This window comes from Phodopus roborovskii, unplaced genomic scaffold (assembly GCF_943737965.1).
Source record: "Phodopus roborovskii unplaced genomic scaffold, PHOROB, whole genome shotgun sequence".
Classification (NCBI taxonomy): domain Eukaryota; kingdom Metazoa; phylum Chordata; class Mammalia; order Rodentia; family Cricetidae; genus Phodopus; species Phodopus roborovskii.
In genome coordinates, this window is record NW_026126517.1 from 8,202,715 (window position 1) to 8,217,701 (window position 14,987).

The 14,987-nt window shown below is 40.7% G+C and overlaps 1 protein-coding gene across 4 annotated transcripts in view; it reads left to right on the plus strand.

Moving 5' to 3' along the window:
- Positions 1–10,523, plus strand: part of Opcml (opioid binding protein/cell adhesion molecule like) — a 507,248-nt gene extending 496,725 nt beyond the window's left edge. For all 4 annotated transcript variants that reach the window (XM_051196940.1, XM_051196943.1, XM_051196941.1 and 1 more), the window contains one exon: positions 9,957–10,523. In XM_051196940.1, the coding sequence (XP_051052897.1) occupies positions 9,957–10,057 (101 nt within the window). In that variant the 3' untranslated portion in view covers positions 10,058–10,523. The remainder of the gene's footprint in view (positions 1–9,956) is intronic.
- The last annotated feature ends 4,464 nt before the right edge of the window (positions 10,524–14,987 follow it).

The following is a 14,987-nucleotide window of genomic DNA, read 5'->3' on the forward strand; positions in this document are numbered from 1 at the left end:
TACCTCTGTCTTTCAGGGTCTCTTCCCTTCATAACACCATGATTCCTCTCCTTCCAGATGCTCCCACTCTCTCCCCTATCCCCTGCTTTCCAAAACTTGTTTCTGAGTCCTATGATCACAAGGAAAGGGCTTCCTTCCTGCCTTCCCAACTTGTCTGGTTCTGGCTCCTCTCCACAAGCTCCTTAGGTCAGTCAAGAGAGGACAACAGTGAGAGTTGGAGATGTCACCCTTGTCTTCAAGTGTCATTTAAAGCCTGCTTTAGACTTAACTTGAGAAGTCCTAAAAAATGCAAATTTGTGAGCCTCAATCTCGAACCACTTAATCAAAGTCTTGATGAATGGCCCTGCGAATGTGACTTTTAAGCAAGTTATTTAGGGATTCTTAGGCCCATGGAAGAGTGGTAGAAACAGAGGGCATCTTATTTATGAATCTGTACCTTTAATCTGTACCACTTGGAGGCCAAGCTCTAGCTGACTTTTTCCCTGCATCCCTAACAGAATCATCTACTGTTTCTTCCTCCCTTGGGTCCCCTTTCATTGAACATGTGTAATATTCCCCTGCTGTACCCTCTTACTAGAACCCTCACCCTCATTTTTACTTCTTCTATGGACCAAGGAACCTTGACCAATGGACTTCAGTCTCCCTGTTGCTTCCCACTAGCCATGTTTCATACACTACAGAATGCATCTGACCCAGGTGGTCATCTTCACACTGGTTTCCTTTTTAGTAGTACCTCCCAAATGGTTTGTCACACATCCCAAAGGGACCTTGTTATTTCAGTGACTGAACATTCCTTCCTACCAGAAAAGCATATGTGTATTCTGAGATTAGCCTGCCTTATACCTAGCTGATTATACACCCACCACACACACTCACTCACACTCACACACATCTAGTCAACAAATGTTTTATTAGTGCCTACTGTGTGCTGGTAATTATACCAAGGATGAGGACTGAGTAGGGGTAGAGCTCCTGACATTGTATAAACAGATACAGAGTACATTATAATGCAATATGAGTTCTACACTCCAGGATGAAAAAGCTCTGAGTGTCAACTGCACAAGGCCTTAAGAACCTAAGAATCCATTGCCACGATTCTTATTATTTCCATTTCATAGGAGAAAAGCCTGGAGCTCGAAGAATGTAAATGGTATGACACAAGTCCCCCAGGTAGGCATTCTACCAAGCAAGTGGTGACACCAGACTTAATCCCATGTTTCTATCTAGTCTATATATCTTTTATCCCTTCCTATATATTGGAGGGTCACACATGCAAAGTTTTGCCCTCTTTTCTGTCTAATAAAGCCACACTTATCCTCCAAGTGAGTATGCTCTATGGCGGCCCATTTGCAGAGCATTTCTGAACCTCACAGAAGAAGCAATCCCTCATCCTTAGGTTCCTGTAGTGGCAAGCCCTTAGGCTTGTATTCTGTTTGTATTTGTTTCTGCACTTAGAGGATGTAGCACCATATCTTGCAATGGTTGTTGCCCAGCAAATGTTTGTCGAATTACTAAATAAATCTTCCAGTCAATGGGAGCATCAGTTATAGCCTTTATTCATTTACAACCCCTTGCCAAATAAAGGGCAACTGAATTCTTGAAAGGACACTTAGTTCTCTCCCTGCACAATTTCTCTGATTTTTCCCTTGCATTTTTGCCATGCACATGGCCAGATTCTATTTGAAATATAGCACCCCACCCCCACCCCATGCTCCTTCTGAAGGAGACTGCATCAAACATTCCAATTCAGTCTTTAGGAAGACATCCTTGCCAACGCATCAAAAGCTGCACATATGCCCATTTCCTGCTGATAACGTATATGATTTCTTTTTTTTATTTTACACATCCACAGCTTAAATTCAGGTGGGAGAGAATGAGTCAGAGAGAAATACCATTGCTTTTGGCTGATGACAGCAGCATAATCATTTATATTTTTTCCCAACCTGCAAAATGTCAACATATTAAGGGGTAAAATGCAGACATTTCACATTTCATTCCTGATGAGGTTCCTTGTCACTGGCTGGCACCCCACCTCCTTTCTGTGAATCATTGACATCTGGCTATTAGCCTGAGCATTTAGAATTTAACACTGAGCACCCTGGGTGTGCTGATGTCAGCATAGGCACACAGCTTAGCCAGAAGTCTCTCTCTCTCTCTCTCTCTCTCTCTCTCTCTCTCTCTCTCAGGTTTGTGATGAGCTTACAGATTTGAATTAACTTCTGACACTAGCTTGCTAAACAGCTTGTCTTTTGTGGTGAGGACAGAATCCTGTGTGAAAAGAGAACAAAACAAAGATGGCTGCTGGTTTTGCCACTTTATCCGCTCATCATAGTTTACTGAAAAACCTGGTTAATCTCACTTGTAAAACAACACGGTGCCATGGTTTCCACTGTAATTAAAGACAATGGAGAGAAAGTTCTTTGAAGAGAAATGTGGCTTCATCAACCAGTGCTGCTGAGAATAGGTTTCTGTTTCACCAACAAGTGCAGCACACACCCTCTAATTAGATTTCCCTGCTCCTCTTTTAATCACTGTGAACATCATTATCCTTTTGGTTCCTCATTAGGAAGGTCGTGGGGTTCATAATCACATTCATAAACCTATCCAAATTTCAGAACAAAACTGTAGCTCCTTAGATTTCAGTTATTGCCTTGATCCCCTGTGTTAGCAACAAGTTCAACTTGCCTGTGGGGGTTGTTTCTTTGTGCTTTTTTTTTTTAATGTGTTCACCCTCCCACCTACCATTTTAATAAAAGCTACTTATTCTGCCATTCCTGATGAGAGATGCCATATTTTCATTATAAATTGCAAAGAGAAAGGGAAGCTAATATCATAGCCCTATACCTTCACCATATATAAGATACCCTACAGTTTTAAGCTTTGAAAGTTCTTATGAGGCAGATTTGCATCTGGGGGTGCATGTTTGTTTTTGCAAACTTTGGGTGAAATTAGACACTTGGTTTGCAGCTGGCCATTTGGGTGGACGTTAGTCACCCTTGAATTCAGCAGCACATACCTACCTAGTCCACAGTTGGCCAGGATTGTGGCCATGGCTTAATCCAATAGAGATCATCAGTCAAATTTAATACTTGATAGTCACTTTAACTTAGCAAACTCAAAGGTAGACCTTTTGTTTTTATTTTGTTTTTGGTTTATTATGTGTCATCTCTTGCTGAGCTTCCCAGGTGTGCCCTAACTAATTTGGACATACAGTGCATGATAATGAATCTTTCTATCATCTGGCCATTTCTACAATCTGACTCTTTGTCATTGTCATTCTCATTTCTTTTTTCTGTATGTAAGTATATGTACATGCGTGCATTGGCAGCATGTGTGTTAAGCCCAAGGCTTTGCACATGCTAGGCAAGCACACTACCACCAAGAGACAACTTTAGCTCTCTTCTTTGTGTGTGTATGTACACTGAAAACTAACTTCTGCTTGTCTGCACATCTGTCCCCTAGGTGTGGTTCCATTCATAGTTTGTTTTGTGCCTTTGCATTCTCATTTCAGCTTTGATTTTTCAAAGATGCTAAACTTCAGGCATGAAGAAAGCAATTAATTTTTAGCATTCAAAAGGGTAAAGGAGGAAGGGGCAGAACAATGGGAAAGGGCATAATTACACATTCTCACTGTCAGTTTATCCCTGAAAAGGATATTTAATGAAGCTTGGTATTTGTAGCATCTATTCTTATTGTACTGAGCCATTGTTAACTGTAAACAATGATGATTCCTTAAAGGCAGCTTTGGCCTGGGGGAAGAACTTGGCTTCTCTAGGCACTTCCTCAGCATGGCTGCTCTTCATTAGAAAGCTTTCACCTATGGATATCAGCCTCCCTGGGACTCTAGAGGGATAGAGTCACCCACTAGCCACAGCCAAGATTACTTCCAGGTCTTAGTTGACACTCTTTGAGAGCTGGCATTTTCCCGAGGATTTGTTATATAAAGCAGAATCCCCACACAGCAACAAGCAAATCCTGATCACCTGGACTGCACTCATTCTTTATGTAAACTCAGCAATGAAAGGCTGTCTCCACTAACCCCCAGAACAGCCTTACAAGGCACAGAAACCACATTCTCCCGGATTTATACATTAAAGGCTCCTCTTTGGAAGAACTTGACTATTTTCATCAAATTCATCCTGCTGGTGGGAGCAGAGGCAGAAATCACGTTTTGTTCTTTTAGATCGTCTCCTTATGACTATCCAGCAAGCTGGGTGATCCTGAGGTGCAAGGAACTTGGGTTATTTGTCCCACATTGATTTCACCATAGAATCAGTGAGGGTGTGAAAAAAAGAAAAAAAAAAAAAAAAAAAAAGAAGACAACACAGTTACTAACACACATCTGTAATCCCACCTCTGAGGTAGGAGAGTCACTAGCACAAGTTCAAGGACTCCCTAGATTACAGAAAATGCAGTGTTTACCCAGGTTTTTGGCTTATATTGCTGTGATGAAACAAAATAACCAAACAGCAAGTTGGGGAAGAAAAGGTTTACTTCCATATTGTAGTTTATCATCAACGGAAATCGAGACAAGAACTCAAGTAGGGCAGAAACCTGGAGGCAGGAATGATGGAGAGGCAATGGAAGGGTAATGCTTACTCCTGATAGCTTGCTCAACCTGCTCCTTATAAAGCACAGGACCACCAGCCCAGTGATTGCACCACCCATAATGGGCTTGGTACTCTCCACCAATCACCAATTACAAAAATGCCTTGCAGGCAAGAAAATGCCTTGTAAGCCTGCCTACAACCACATCTTATGGAGGCATTTTCCCACCTGAGGATCTCATACTTGCAGATGATTTTAACTTGTCAAGTTGACATAAAACTATCCAGTGCACCAGGCAACTTAGAAAGCTCATGTCTCAACAGTAATTTAAAAACAAGAAAAAAAAGTTGTATGTGGGGAATTAATCTGTGACATAGTAGTTGACTAACATGTAAAAAACTCTAGATTTAAACCCCTATGTCAGAAGAAAAAAGTAGACACAAAGCAAGGTTATATAGAAGCCACTAGAATATAAGTTCTTTGAAGGTGGAGTCTGTGGCTGTCATTTGAGAAAAGAGCATGACATAGCAGACATTTAGTATGTACTGTGACCTCTCTGAACCTGACCCGAGATCCATTTCCTTTTCTGGATTGACTCTGACTCTGGAATTCACTGTGAAGCTTGGTTGTGGGTCCTCTCCTCTCATTCTTGGTTCTCAGCACCCTTTGGAGCCCTTATAGCCAGTGGCCTCTTTCAGCAGTGGTCATTCTGACCACTTAACTAATTCTCATATCAAAACATCCAAGTTCAACATACTTGTGAAAGATCTAAGTAATCAAACATTCATCCCAGCAAAGATACAGAAGAGGCCAGAGGATAAACCATCAATCCACAGCAACAGTTACCTCTACTGTCTTAACCGTTTGAATACTGTGTACTCCATATAATTATTTTAATTTTGCAACAAGAAAGCAGAAAGTACCTCATCTACAGCCAAACCCATAGTAAGCTGGTGTCAAGATGTAAACTTAAATTGGGCTGACTACAAAGCTAAGAGGACTACTTACACTTGTGAACTATCAATGACTTTATCCCAAAGGATTTTAGATCTCATAGACAAGGAAGAGAAATCAAGGAGGTAGTGTGGCCAGAACACCTTCCCTAGTGCCTTGTTGAGAGCCTGGCTACCCATGTTCCCATGGACCTATCCCTTAGTCCATCTTGTAGTTCTACCTTTTTTCTAGACCCTCTGCTTTTCTGTAAGCACATCTTAGTGCCAGTTTGCTAGATCAGAGCAGCACTGAAACTCTGTCTCATACTTCCACTAGTAATCATTCCAACAAAGAAAAATCACCAACAACATGAAAACCTAAACATCAGTTGAATGCTTTATCATAATTGTTAAAGTTAAAACCAGTGTTAGCTGCCCCATACCTGGAGAAGCCTGTGTAGATGGTACCTAAAGAAGTCTGGACTTGAGTAAAGGCTTCTGACTATGAAGATGTACATATGGCTTTTGTGAGCTCGGGGTCAGGAGTTTCTCCAGGTCCCTGAAATTCAGTATGACTCCAGATTCATTGAACATATGTGGGCATGCAAAAGCCAACTCTATCTTAAGGTTCCAAGGAGAGCTCCAACACATCATGTTGATTAAACAATATCAGTCCATCTTTTTTTTTTTAATTCTAGCACAAAGAAACATTTGCCTAAATTGGCAAACTGACTATGGCATATAGAAGCCTAGAGGGAGCTACCCAATTCAGGTGCTTTCTTTTTCTTGTTCTCAGTCAAGCAGGGTTACTGTAAGGACACAGTTTAAAAACCAGCTCATTGCTGATGTGTTTTGTCTCACTGCCCTCCAACATAGAGGCACAAGGATGTGAGCCACTGCTTTCTGCTCTGAACAAAGCCTCAGAGCCATCCTGTAGAGGACCATTCTTGCCATTTGAACCAGCAGCCAAATCTCAAATGTGGCCAGGATTTTACAAGGAAAAAACATTTTAGCCTGTATCATGGTGGATTAGATTAATTATTGGGCTGCAATCTCCACTTTTCATTGACTGATTAACCAAAGGTTCTTTTGTAGTAAATTACAATATCACCTGATACATCAAGCAGGTGCTTGTCATGCTTGTTAAATAGAAAACAACTCCCTGGAGCTGCACAGAAACTGGGGCCAAAAATGGGACTATAAGGTCTGAGCCTCTTCTGTTAGGAAGGGGTGGTCATGCAGTGGTACCGAAAACCACATGGAAATACATGGCGCTACCTGCTGATGGCTGTCTGGCTGCTTACCAGCCCCACCTAGCACAAGAGGCACAGTCTCCATGGACTGAGAAAGCAGGAGTGTAACCTTGCAGGCCATTACACCTTACCTCCACTCTATTTGGAGATGGTAGACCCAAAGCTCAGGGAAGGAGTCACTTGGCTAGGGAGCAGCTGAAGCATACAATCTACTTCCTGGTCCATTGTTCCCATCATCCAGTGATGCTGTGTTTTCTGCAACACATGGAGAGCCATTTTCATCAGAGAAGAAGAAGGGTTGTCAGAACAAAGGCAAAGATTTTGGGACAGTGATTGGTTCTATTTCAGCTCCAGGTGTATAGGTTGTATGATCCTAGGCAACATTTTTAACTGTTATGTTCCTCAGTTTACCAATTAGAAATAATGATAGTGGATATATTTTGGGGGTTTAATTTTACAATTAAAGGAATTTAAGTATGCGCTTTAGGCTCATGCTTGGCCCATACAGAACACAATACAAACACAACATCCCTCTTGTTTTCAGCACATCAGGCAGCCAATGGATTTACTAAGTCATCCACATGGTTTCCAATCTGGAATATCAAAAGGAACATGCTTGTAACCCTCTATCCTGTGAACCCCAAGCATCTCACACACACAACCAAAACCACTTATTTTTCCTTCTCTCTCCATTTCTTACCTCAACTAGATCTAACCTCTTAGTGACACACTTTCAAAAAAAGGCTTAAATCTGCCAACTGTCTCCTACACTAAACACCCCTCAAGAGTGGATGGGAGTCAGTTGTTTCTCAAGTTATATCAACATAGTAGATGAGCTGAACACAAGTATACATATATGTTTACATGTATGAACATACATATCTAGGCTAATGTATGCATGTATAGTTTTATTATATATAATAATATGTACTTTTAAACAAAGGTACATGTGATTAACTCTCAATATACACAAGTCCTTCATTTATAGACTGAACCAGCTGCACATTGAAAATTTTGTGTTTAGATTAAGGTATTTCTCAGTTGTAGAGCAGTTGTCTAGTATATGTAAAGGTCAATCCTCAGGATAAGAGAAACAGAAGGAGGAAGAGCAAGAAAGTGGAGGAGGAAGAGGAGAAGGAGGAGGCAGATGAAGAGAATGAGAAGAGAGGGAGAAAATATTATATGTGTTGAATAAGTACAACCTCCTTTTCTTACTGTTACTTTATAAGCAATGTAACAACTATTTACATAGAATTATAGACATCAATCCTCTAGGACCAACTTAAAGTGTGCAGAAGAATATATGTAAATCACTCAAAGCACTTTGCATTTCATCTATGGTCCTTGAGCATCTGTAGATTTTGGTACATGTTGTGGTTTCTGGAACAGGATCCTATAGATGCTGAGGTAAAGTTGTGTGTTACAGAGATACAAGTTTGGACAGAAACTTGTGAATAAATGTATGAGCCTTACAAATCTACCTTCTCTAATTCCTTATAAACTTACTGTATTGTCAAGGGTGAACTGCAGGTTTGAGGGCAGCTCAGACTATTTTGAAAGATTCTGTCCACCCTGACCATCCCTGACATACTACGAGAATTTCACTTCTCTAAAACTCAACATTTTCAAACCTATTACATTTTACAGGCAAATACAATTAATTAAGGTGTTTGTTGGCATTGCCAGGGGCCCAAGAATCAGGCTAATTTTCACCAATAACTTTTACCTCTCTGGGTCCCGAAGTACTGTGATAGAGTCTGGCTCCTGCTGGTGAATATGCCATAGTAAAAATGCAGTTCATGGCGAGCCCAATTTCAGGCTATCATCAAATAAATATGATATTTTAGTCTACAAGAACATTGTATACACTGTAAGTCAAGGGGAAATGTACCTGTTTGGAAATCTTTGAGGAAGAAATAACTATAGTCACACTGCTAAATTAAGAGTCCTGGACATTTCTAAACACAGAGCTGAATCTACCCTTTTCTAAGCAAGGTCATGACAAAAATTGGTAGCCAAGCCAAGGACTTGGTTCTGGCCCAAGAATATCTTCAGCTCTTTTCAACAACTCTTTCCTGCCAGGTCAGTTGGCTTCCAAAGAAGCAATAGAGGCCTAGTTTTAGTTGTTAGTAGGAGAGTTGTGTGGTCTGTCTGCTTATCTTTCCCTTTTATCTCTGGTCCTGTGGAGGCATCTCTCTGTGGCTTTAAATCCTTTGATGATATGCAATTTGCTTTTCCTGTGGGTACATCTGCTTATGATCTATGGACTAGGGTCTTGCTCATAACTGCGAGTATTTGCAAATAAAGTTCATGGAAGAGACCAAGAAACAGAGTTCAATACCTGCCCAGGTAACCTTGGACATAGGCAAGTGAGGACAAAAGCATTTGGTAATTTGTCTTTCTGCTGAATTGCTGAAGGAGCTTGACTCATGACTTTGGGGTTTTATTTATCTATGGAACATACATGACTCTATAGGGCCAGAAGAAAGAGACAAGAAAGGAGGAAAACGGGAGTGAATTCTTTCAAGCTGAGCCATCTGTAGGGTGATGGTTTGTTCTGGGGGGGGGGGAGGGGGCAGAGTTTTGTTTGTGGATATTAGAGCCATGACTGGTGGGTGAGATAAACCCACCCATAGTCTTTAGTCACCCTTTTATAATAGCTTTTAGAGGGACCGTCTAACATCTGAATCACAAACACAGGATGAAGTCTACATCTAGACTTCTGTTACTCACAAAATATCTTCACTCCTCTCTCCCCAATGCTTGCTTCCCACCCCTGGAGTCTCTCCCCTTCACACCCATGCCTGTCTACTTCCTGGTCATCCCTGTCTGACTAGAGCCCATTTCCATGGAAAAATGGTGTTTTAGACAGTGAAGGGGTCATCGTGCCTTATGCTACTATAAATCCCCATCTGTTGCCCTGATTTTGGGTCTATGTACTTAATTGACTATCATCAGCTCACTCTGTCATATTTTTGATTCTTGAATTGTCAGAAAATGTGGTAGTAGTCAAAGCAACCAATAGCTATCCCCACCCCTTTTTTTAGAGTTCTATCTTCCCACTGGTCATTTTGTGGCTTTCTCAACCTAGATGGGTCAGTTGGGAGGAGTGAGTCTTGGGATGTTGCCACAGAGAAGCATGGCTTGCACTTGTTTGTCAGTGGTAAATACAGGGCCCTATATGACATATGCTAATGAGTCTGTCTCTCTTTCCCCTACACAGGGCCTGGAGCAGTCATTGATGGTGTAAATTCCGCCTCTAGAGCACTGGCTTGTCTCTGGCTCTCAGGGACCTTCTTTGCCCACTTCTTCATCAAGTTTTGATAAGAAACCATAGGTCCTCTCCTCAACGCCTGCTTCTCTACATCACAGACTTTAATCTACACTGCGGAGGGCAAACCAGTTTGGGCTTCTTTTTGTTTATTTTTGTTCTTCTTGACTTTTTTTCTGGGATTTTCAATTTTATTTGATTTTTCTCTTTTAGTTTGAATGAGTGGGGTTGGGGGTTGGGGTGGGCAGGGTTCTGCCAAGGGTAGGATAATCATTCATTGGTGGGCCCCCAAATGGAATCTGTTGTTCCTGCTACCTTGGTCTTCCTTTTCTCTACTTCTCTTTCCACAACCATTAAAACACCACACACACACACACACACACACACACACACACACCACAAAATTGGGCAAAAAGACTGTCCCATGTCAAATACCCTGAAGGTACAACTTGACTCACAAGGTAGTACACAGTAAGAGTTGCATCTACATGTCCAGTTGTGTTTGTCTTTTAACCTTCCAATCATTTTCCCAGTTAAGAGGTACATGTCCTCATCCCCATGCATATCATCACCTTCCATCAGGCTTCACTCCTTTTCTTTGTAAGAAACTGTCTCACTATATCTATGGATACGCATATAGGTACATCCACATAGAAAATTTTGTTCTCTTCTCTGGTACTTCACTCTATTCATTTCTTCCACTAAATATAAAACTAAAGATTTAGAAGTCAAGTAACCAAATGAGGGAACTATACTAATGCTGGTACTTCCCTTAAATGCTGTCACAACTCATAAAAATGTGATCAATAGCTGGCTAATTATTTTGCCAAGCTATCAAGGCAATCATACCTTTATCCAGTTACTCGATTGATTTATCTCTCCATTTATTTCTACCCACCTGTCTTTCTCTCTCTCACAATCCATTTGTGCTATTTATCATAACATCAGTGTAACTATATGACTACTTTCTATTTTTCTTCCCATTACTCACTATCCATTCATCACCATATTAACCTCTAATTGTGTGTATCTATGCCACTATCTCCATTTCCCCACCACCACCAAAAACATTATCATCTTCAAATTTGTCTAGCAACTTCTTATGTAAAAGCCAGTGATCTCACAGGCTAACTACACAGAAGAGCAATTTCCTGTGCCATGGATCCTTGGGAATATGAAAACCCATCCGCCCAAATTAAACATTATGAACAGATGGACCATAGTAACAATCTAAAGACCAGTCACTCATGATTCCCAGAGAGACTGTTTCCTGAACCACCTTCTCAGGAGGCAGATGAACCCTGGAGAAGCCTTGATTATGCTGCAGTTCTTCTTTAACAGCTGGGAGATTAAGGTACATCCTCGTTCGAGAAAAGTGCACCTTGGCAGCTTGGAGAAACTTCTTGTTGGCTGGCTTTCATTAGCAAAAAGAACCTGATGAAAAACACGCATCTGTCCCTTCTGTGTAAAGACAACAGTCCATTAGCTGAGGTGTGAGAACTATAGCTAACCATCACCCTTCTGCTCCAGCTTTGATTTGAATGTTTGAAAATTATCCAGCAAAAGGCTGATGGAGGCCAATTACATGGCGCGTGTGTTGACAACTCTGGTATTTGTTTCAGAAAGCTCTTCTAAGCTGAGGGCACTTGAGCTACTGACTTAATTTCCAAGCACTTGATTAACACAACATGGCAAACAGAGACAGGAAGTATAAGTTATAATGTTTCTTAAGCCATTTCTCTAGCACTTTGGGGATGAATGCCCCCAAATTCCTATATTGGAAGCTGCCCTAGTGTACAAGTAAGATCAAATCCAGCCTCTCAGCATTTTCTCTTAAGAAAAGAAGAACTCAGGCAACAAAGGAACCTGCAAATCAAGTGAAGAACATTGAAGGCTACAGAAAGTTCTCTGTAGGGACTGGCTTACTGAGTGGTTAACATGGAGCACCAACAGTGACTTTCTCACAGACATGTCCTGCCTCCCTAAGGAGCCCTTTTTAGGTCCACCTCTAAAAACTCAAAACTATGAGCTCCATTAGAGTTCAGTTCCCTTAAAGTTTAAATGATCACTTGCTCCAGTATACATGTCCGCTCTGAGCAACTATGGCCACATAAATACAATATCCACAGTGGGTACATATATACCTGTGTATACATTTTCACATATATACAAATGCATCCCTCCACATATATACAAATGCATCCTTCCTTGGCATACAAAATCTCCGCACTATCATAAGAGATAGAGCTGGTGTGAGCAAAATTAATACTCTACTTGCCAGCTGTAAACAGACATCTGCATTTCCTAGTGAGCTGCCAAGAATGAGACTGTGGGAGCATAATTGATGTGCCAAAAAACAGTCTATTTATTCCAACTTCCAGAGGCAATCAGGAGCAGGCACAAAGTCAGAATTACAGGTCGGATACATGAATTTCAGATCTGTCACCACACTCAGCACCTGGGATAGGGTTGGTGTCACGCATTGTATGAGGCTTGAATGCAGCATTTGAGTTTTCTACTTATCCTACATTTGTTACTTTGGAAAAAAAGGAAACATGGACACCATAGGAACTAAAAAGTATTGGGCAATGTGTTGCTTGAGATGGACAAGCTGCAGCTGCTCTTTACCACCTTGTGCAAGCAGATCATCAGAACCCAAGTGAGTATGGACTCAGCATCACCATGCAACTCTGCTGTGCCTACTTTGACTGGATGCTAGACATGTCTCTGGTAGTTACCTACACATCCAAACTTCAGAAGGAAATATATACATACATATATATATATGTATATATATGTTCCAGCCAATCCTCTTGTCTGAGAAAAAGAATAGCAAGTAGAAATGACTCAAGGCGATTGGGTGCCCGATATGAAATGACTTCTTACAGCAGACACGCTCCAGCTCCTATGTTATCTGAGTGACATTGGTGACAATGGCTCCATGTGATGGGAGCTGAATCCCAACATTTTGAAGCAAGTAGAGCAGCAGTTGCTCACTACAAACAACTCACACAATTCCATATGACTTTCCGACCTTACATATGGAGAGGAGAGTGGATCATATCTACTAGACAGATTTGTTCAGCTTGTCTGTCAAGGGTGGGTGTGAGGTAAAGGGGAAAAATAGGATCACATTAGTCCAAATAACTGGTAGAATGTTGTAGGTTTTCTGAGTAGAAACCAAATAAGGTTTTTCAAGAGATTAAGTGAAAGGGATTCAGCAAAGGTAGTTATTCTAAAACTTTTCCCCTTCCCAAAACAATGCTAATTTGTCCTTCCACCAAAGTGATGCCAATGAAAGTGCTAGTGTGATGGCTCTCGCCAAGTTTTTTTTTTTTTTTTTTTTTTTTTTTTTTTTTGAGTAGTTTAATGTCAAGTGCCTGATACAGTCATCTGCAAGTTCAATCTCTTTAGATTTTCTTTCTTGTTCTCATTTGGAAGGATGGAGGAAATGTAGTTGTCAAAACATATATAGCTCTGAGACAGATAACTAGGTACACAGCTCTTCTGCTGTTGGCTACAGTTGTGTATGGTTCAACAGAAGGAAAGGCAGGGTTGTGTGTCACCAGGGTGACAGGGCCTTTTCCCACTGAAGTTCATACTTCTTTGGGATGCTGTTCATGGGTTGGGAAGTTAGTTTTCAAAATCTGGTGTGGTCTGGCTCTCAAGGAGCTCCACTGGTGAGGCTGAAGTTTAAGAATCTCTTTCTGCATCCCTCTGGTCAAGATGTCCCAGAAAAAAGGAATAGCAAATTCTCCCCATCTTAGAAAAAATATCAAAAGAGCAGAAAAGCCCTGGAGTGGACAGCTGATTCTGTTTTTATCAAGCCACTGGATCATAAATGGTTGGGAATTTAATAGTAATATTGTGGTTGATACTTTCAGGGCCTAAGGGCACATGTTCTTAGTAGCCTATGTGGTCATTACTAGCCCCATAAGAAATGATGAAGAAGAATAGCTTATGAAATTATGAGGTAGTATCTGTCCCAAATTTGATCCTGAGTTTTCAACAGGATAGGAAAAACTGGTTTGACAATACCTAGAATCAGGGACCCAAAAGAAGTTCCTGGTGGAGTGAGAGGAAGCAGCATAATTCTTATTTTTAATTTGGGGTGAAATGTATTTTTCTCCAACAGCAGAATATTTGGGTTTTGTTTGACATAAATCTTATTCCTAGAAATTCTCATGTCCAATTACTTTGCCCCTTATTATCCAAAACTCCCCTCTCTCTTTCTCTCAAAACAAATGCATTTGAGTAGCTGCAGTAGCTCTTCACAGGTGTTTAACAAGGAAGGCAAACAGTGTACAGGATGCCATATGATGAAAACTTCAAATGACTAAAGAAAAAAATCAAACAAATAAAAATGCCAGGCTCATTTCCCTCATTTCTTACTTAAGAGAAGTAAATGGAAGGAAGAAGAAATAGATGGCAATTAAAAATGTGACAAAAAGATATAGCTGAACCAGTGCAATTTAGCCTTCAGGTGCAGAACACGGAGCCGAAAAGAAAGTGGAGTGGACTCAATTAGATGCAATTGTCTTCATAGTGATAGTAGTCAGCGAAACCCAATTTCCAGCATTTTGGAAGAGACTTTCTGCATTCCCTCCCCTGAGTGGTACCCTTTTAAGGCATTAGGAGGAGAAAGAAAGATTGAGAACCTCTACCATCCTTGTAGGTTTCCATCCCAGATTATTTGGCAGAGTTTAAGAATCTCAATAATAACAATGGTAAGTAATAATAGCTGCCCTTGTGTTAGTGAAAAGGAACATTTTTAATCATTCAGAAATTCTTGTGACATGTAAAGTGCAATTGTGAGGAATGTGTGGGTGTACGAAAATGTATCTGTCAAGTTCAGAATCCTCTAGATTAAAAAAAAAAACCTTATATGATTATCAATGGTGCCGTTAATAGCTGTGTTAGACAATGGGTGTGTCCATTTTCACAAGTATTCTTAAAACTAATCTGTGTTCTGATGCTTTAAAA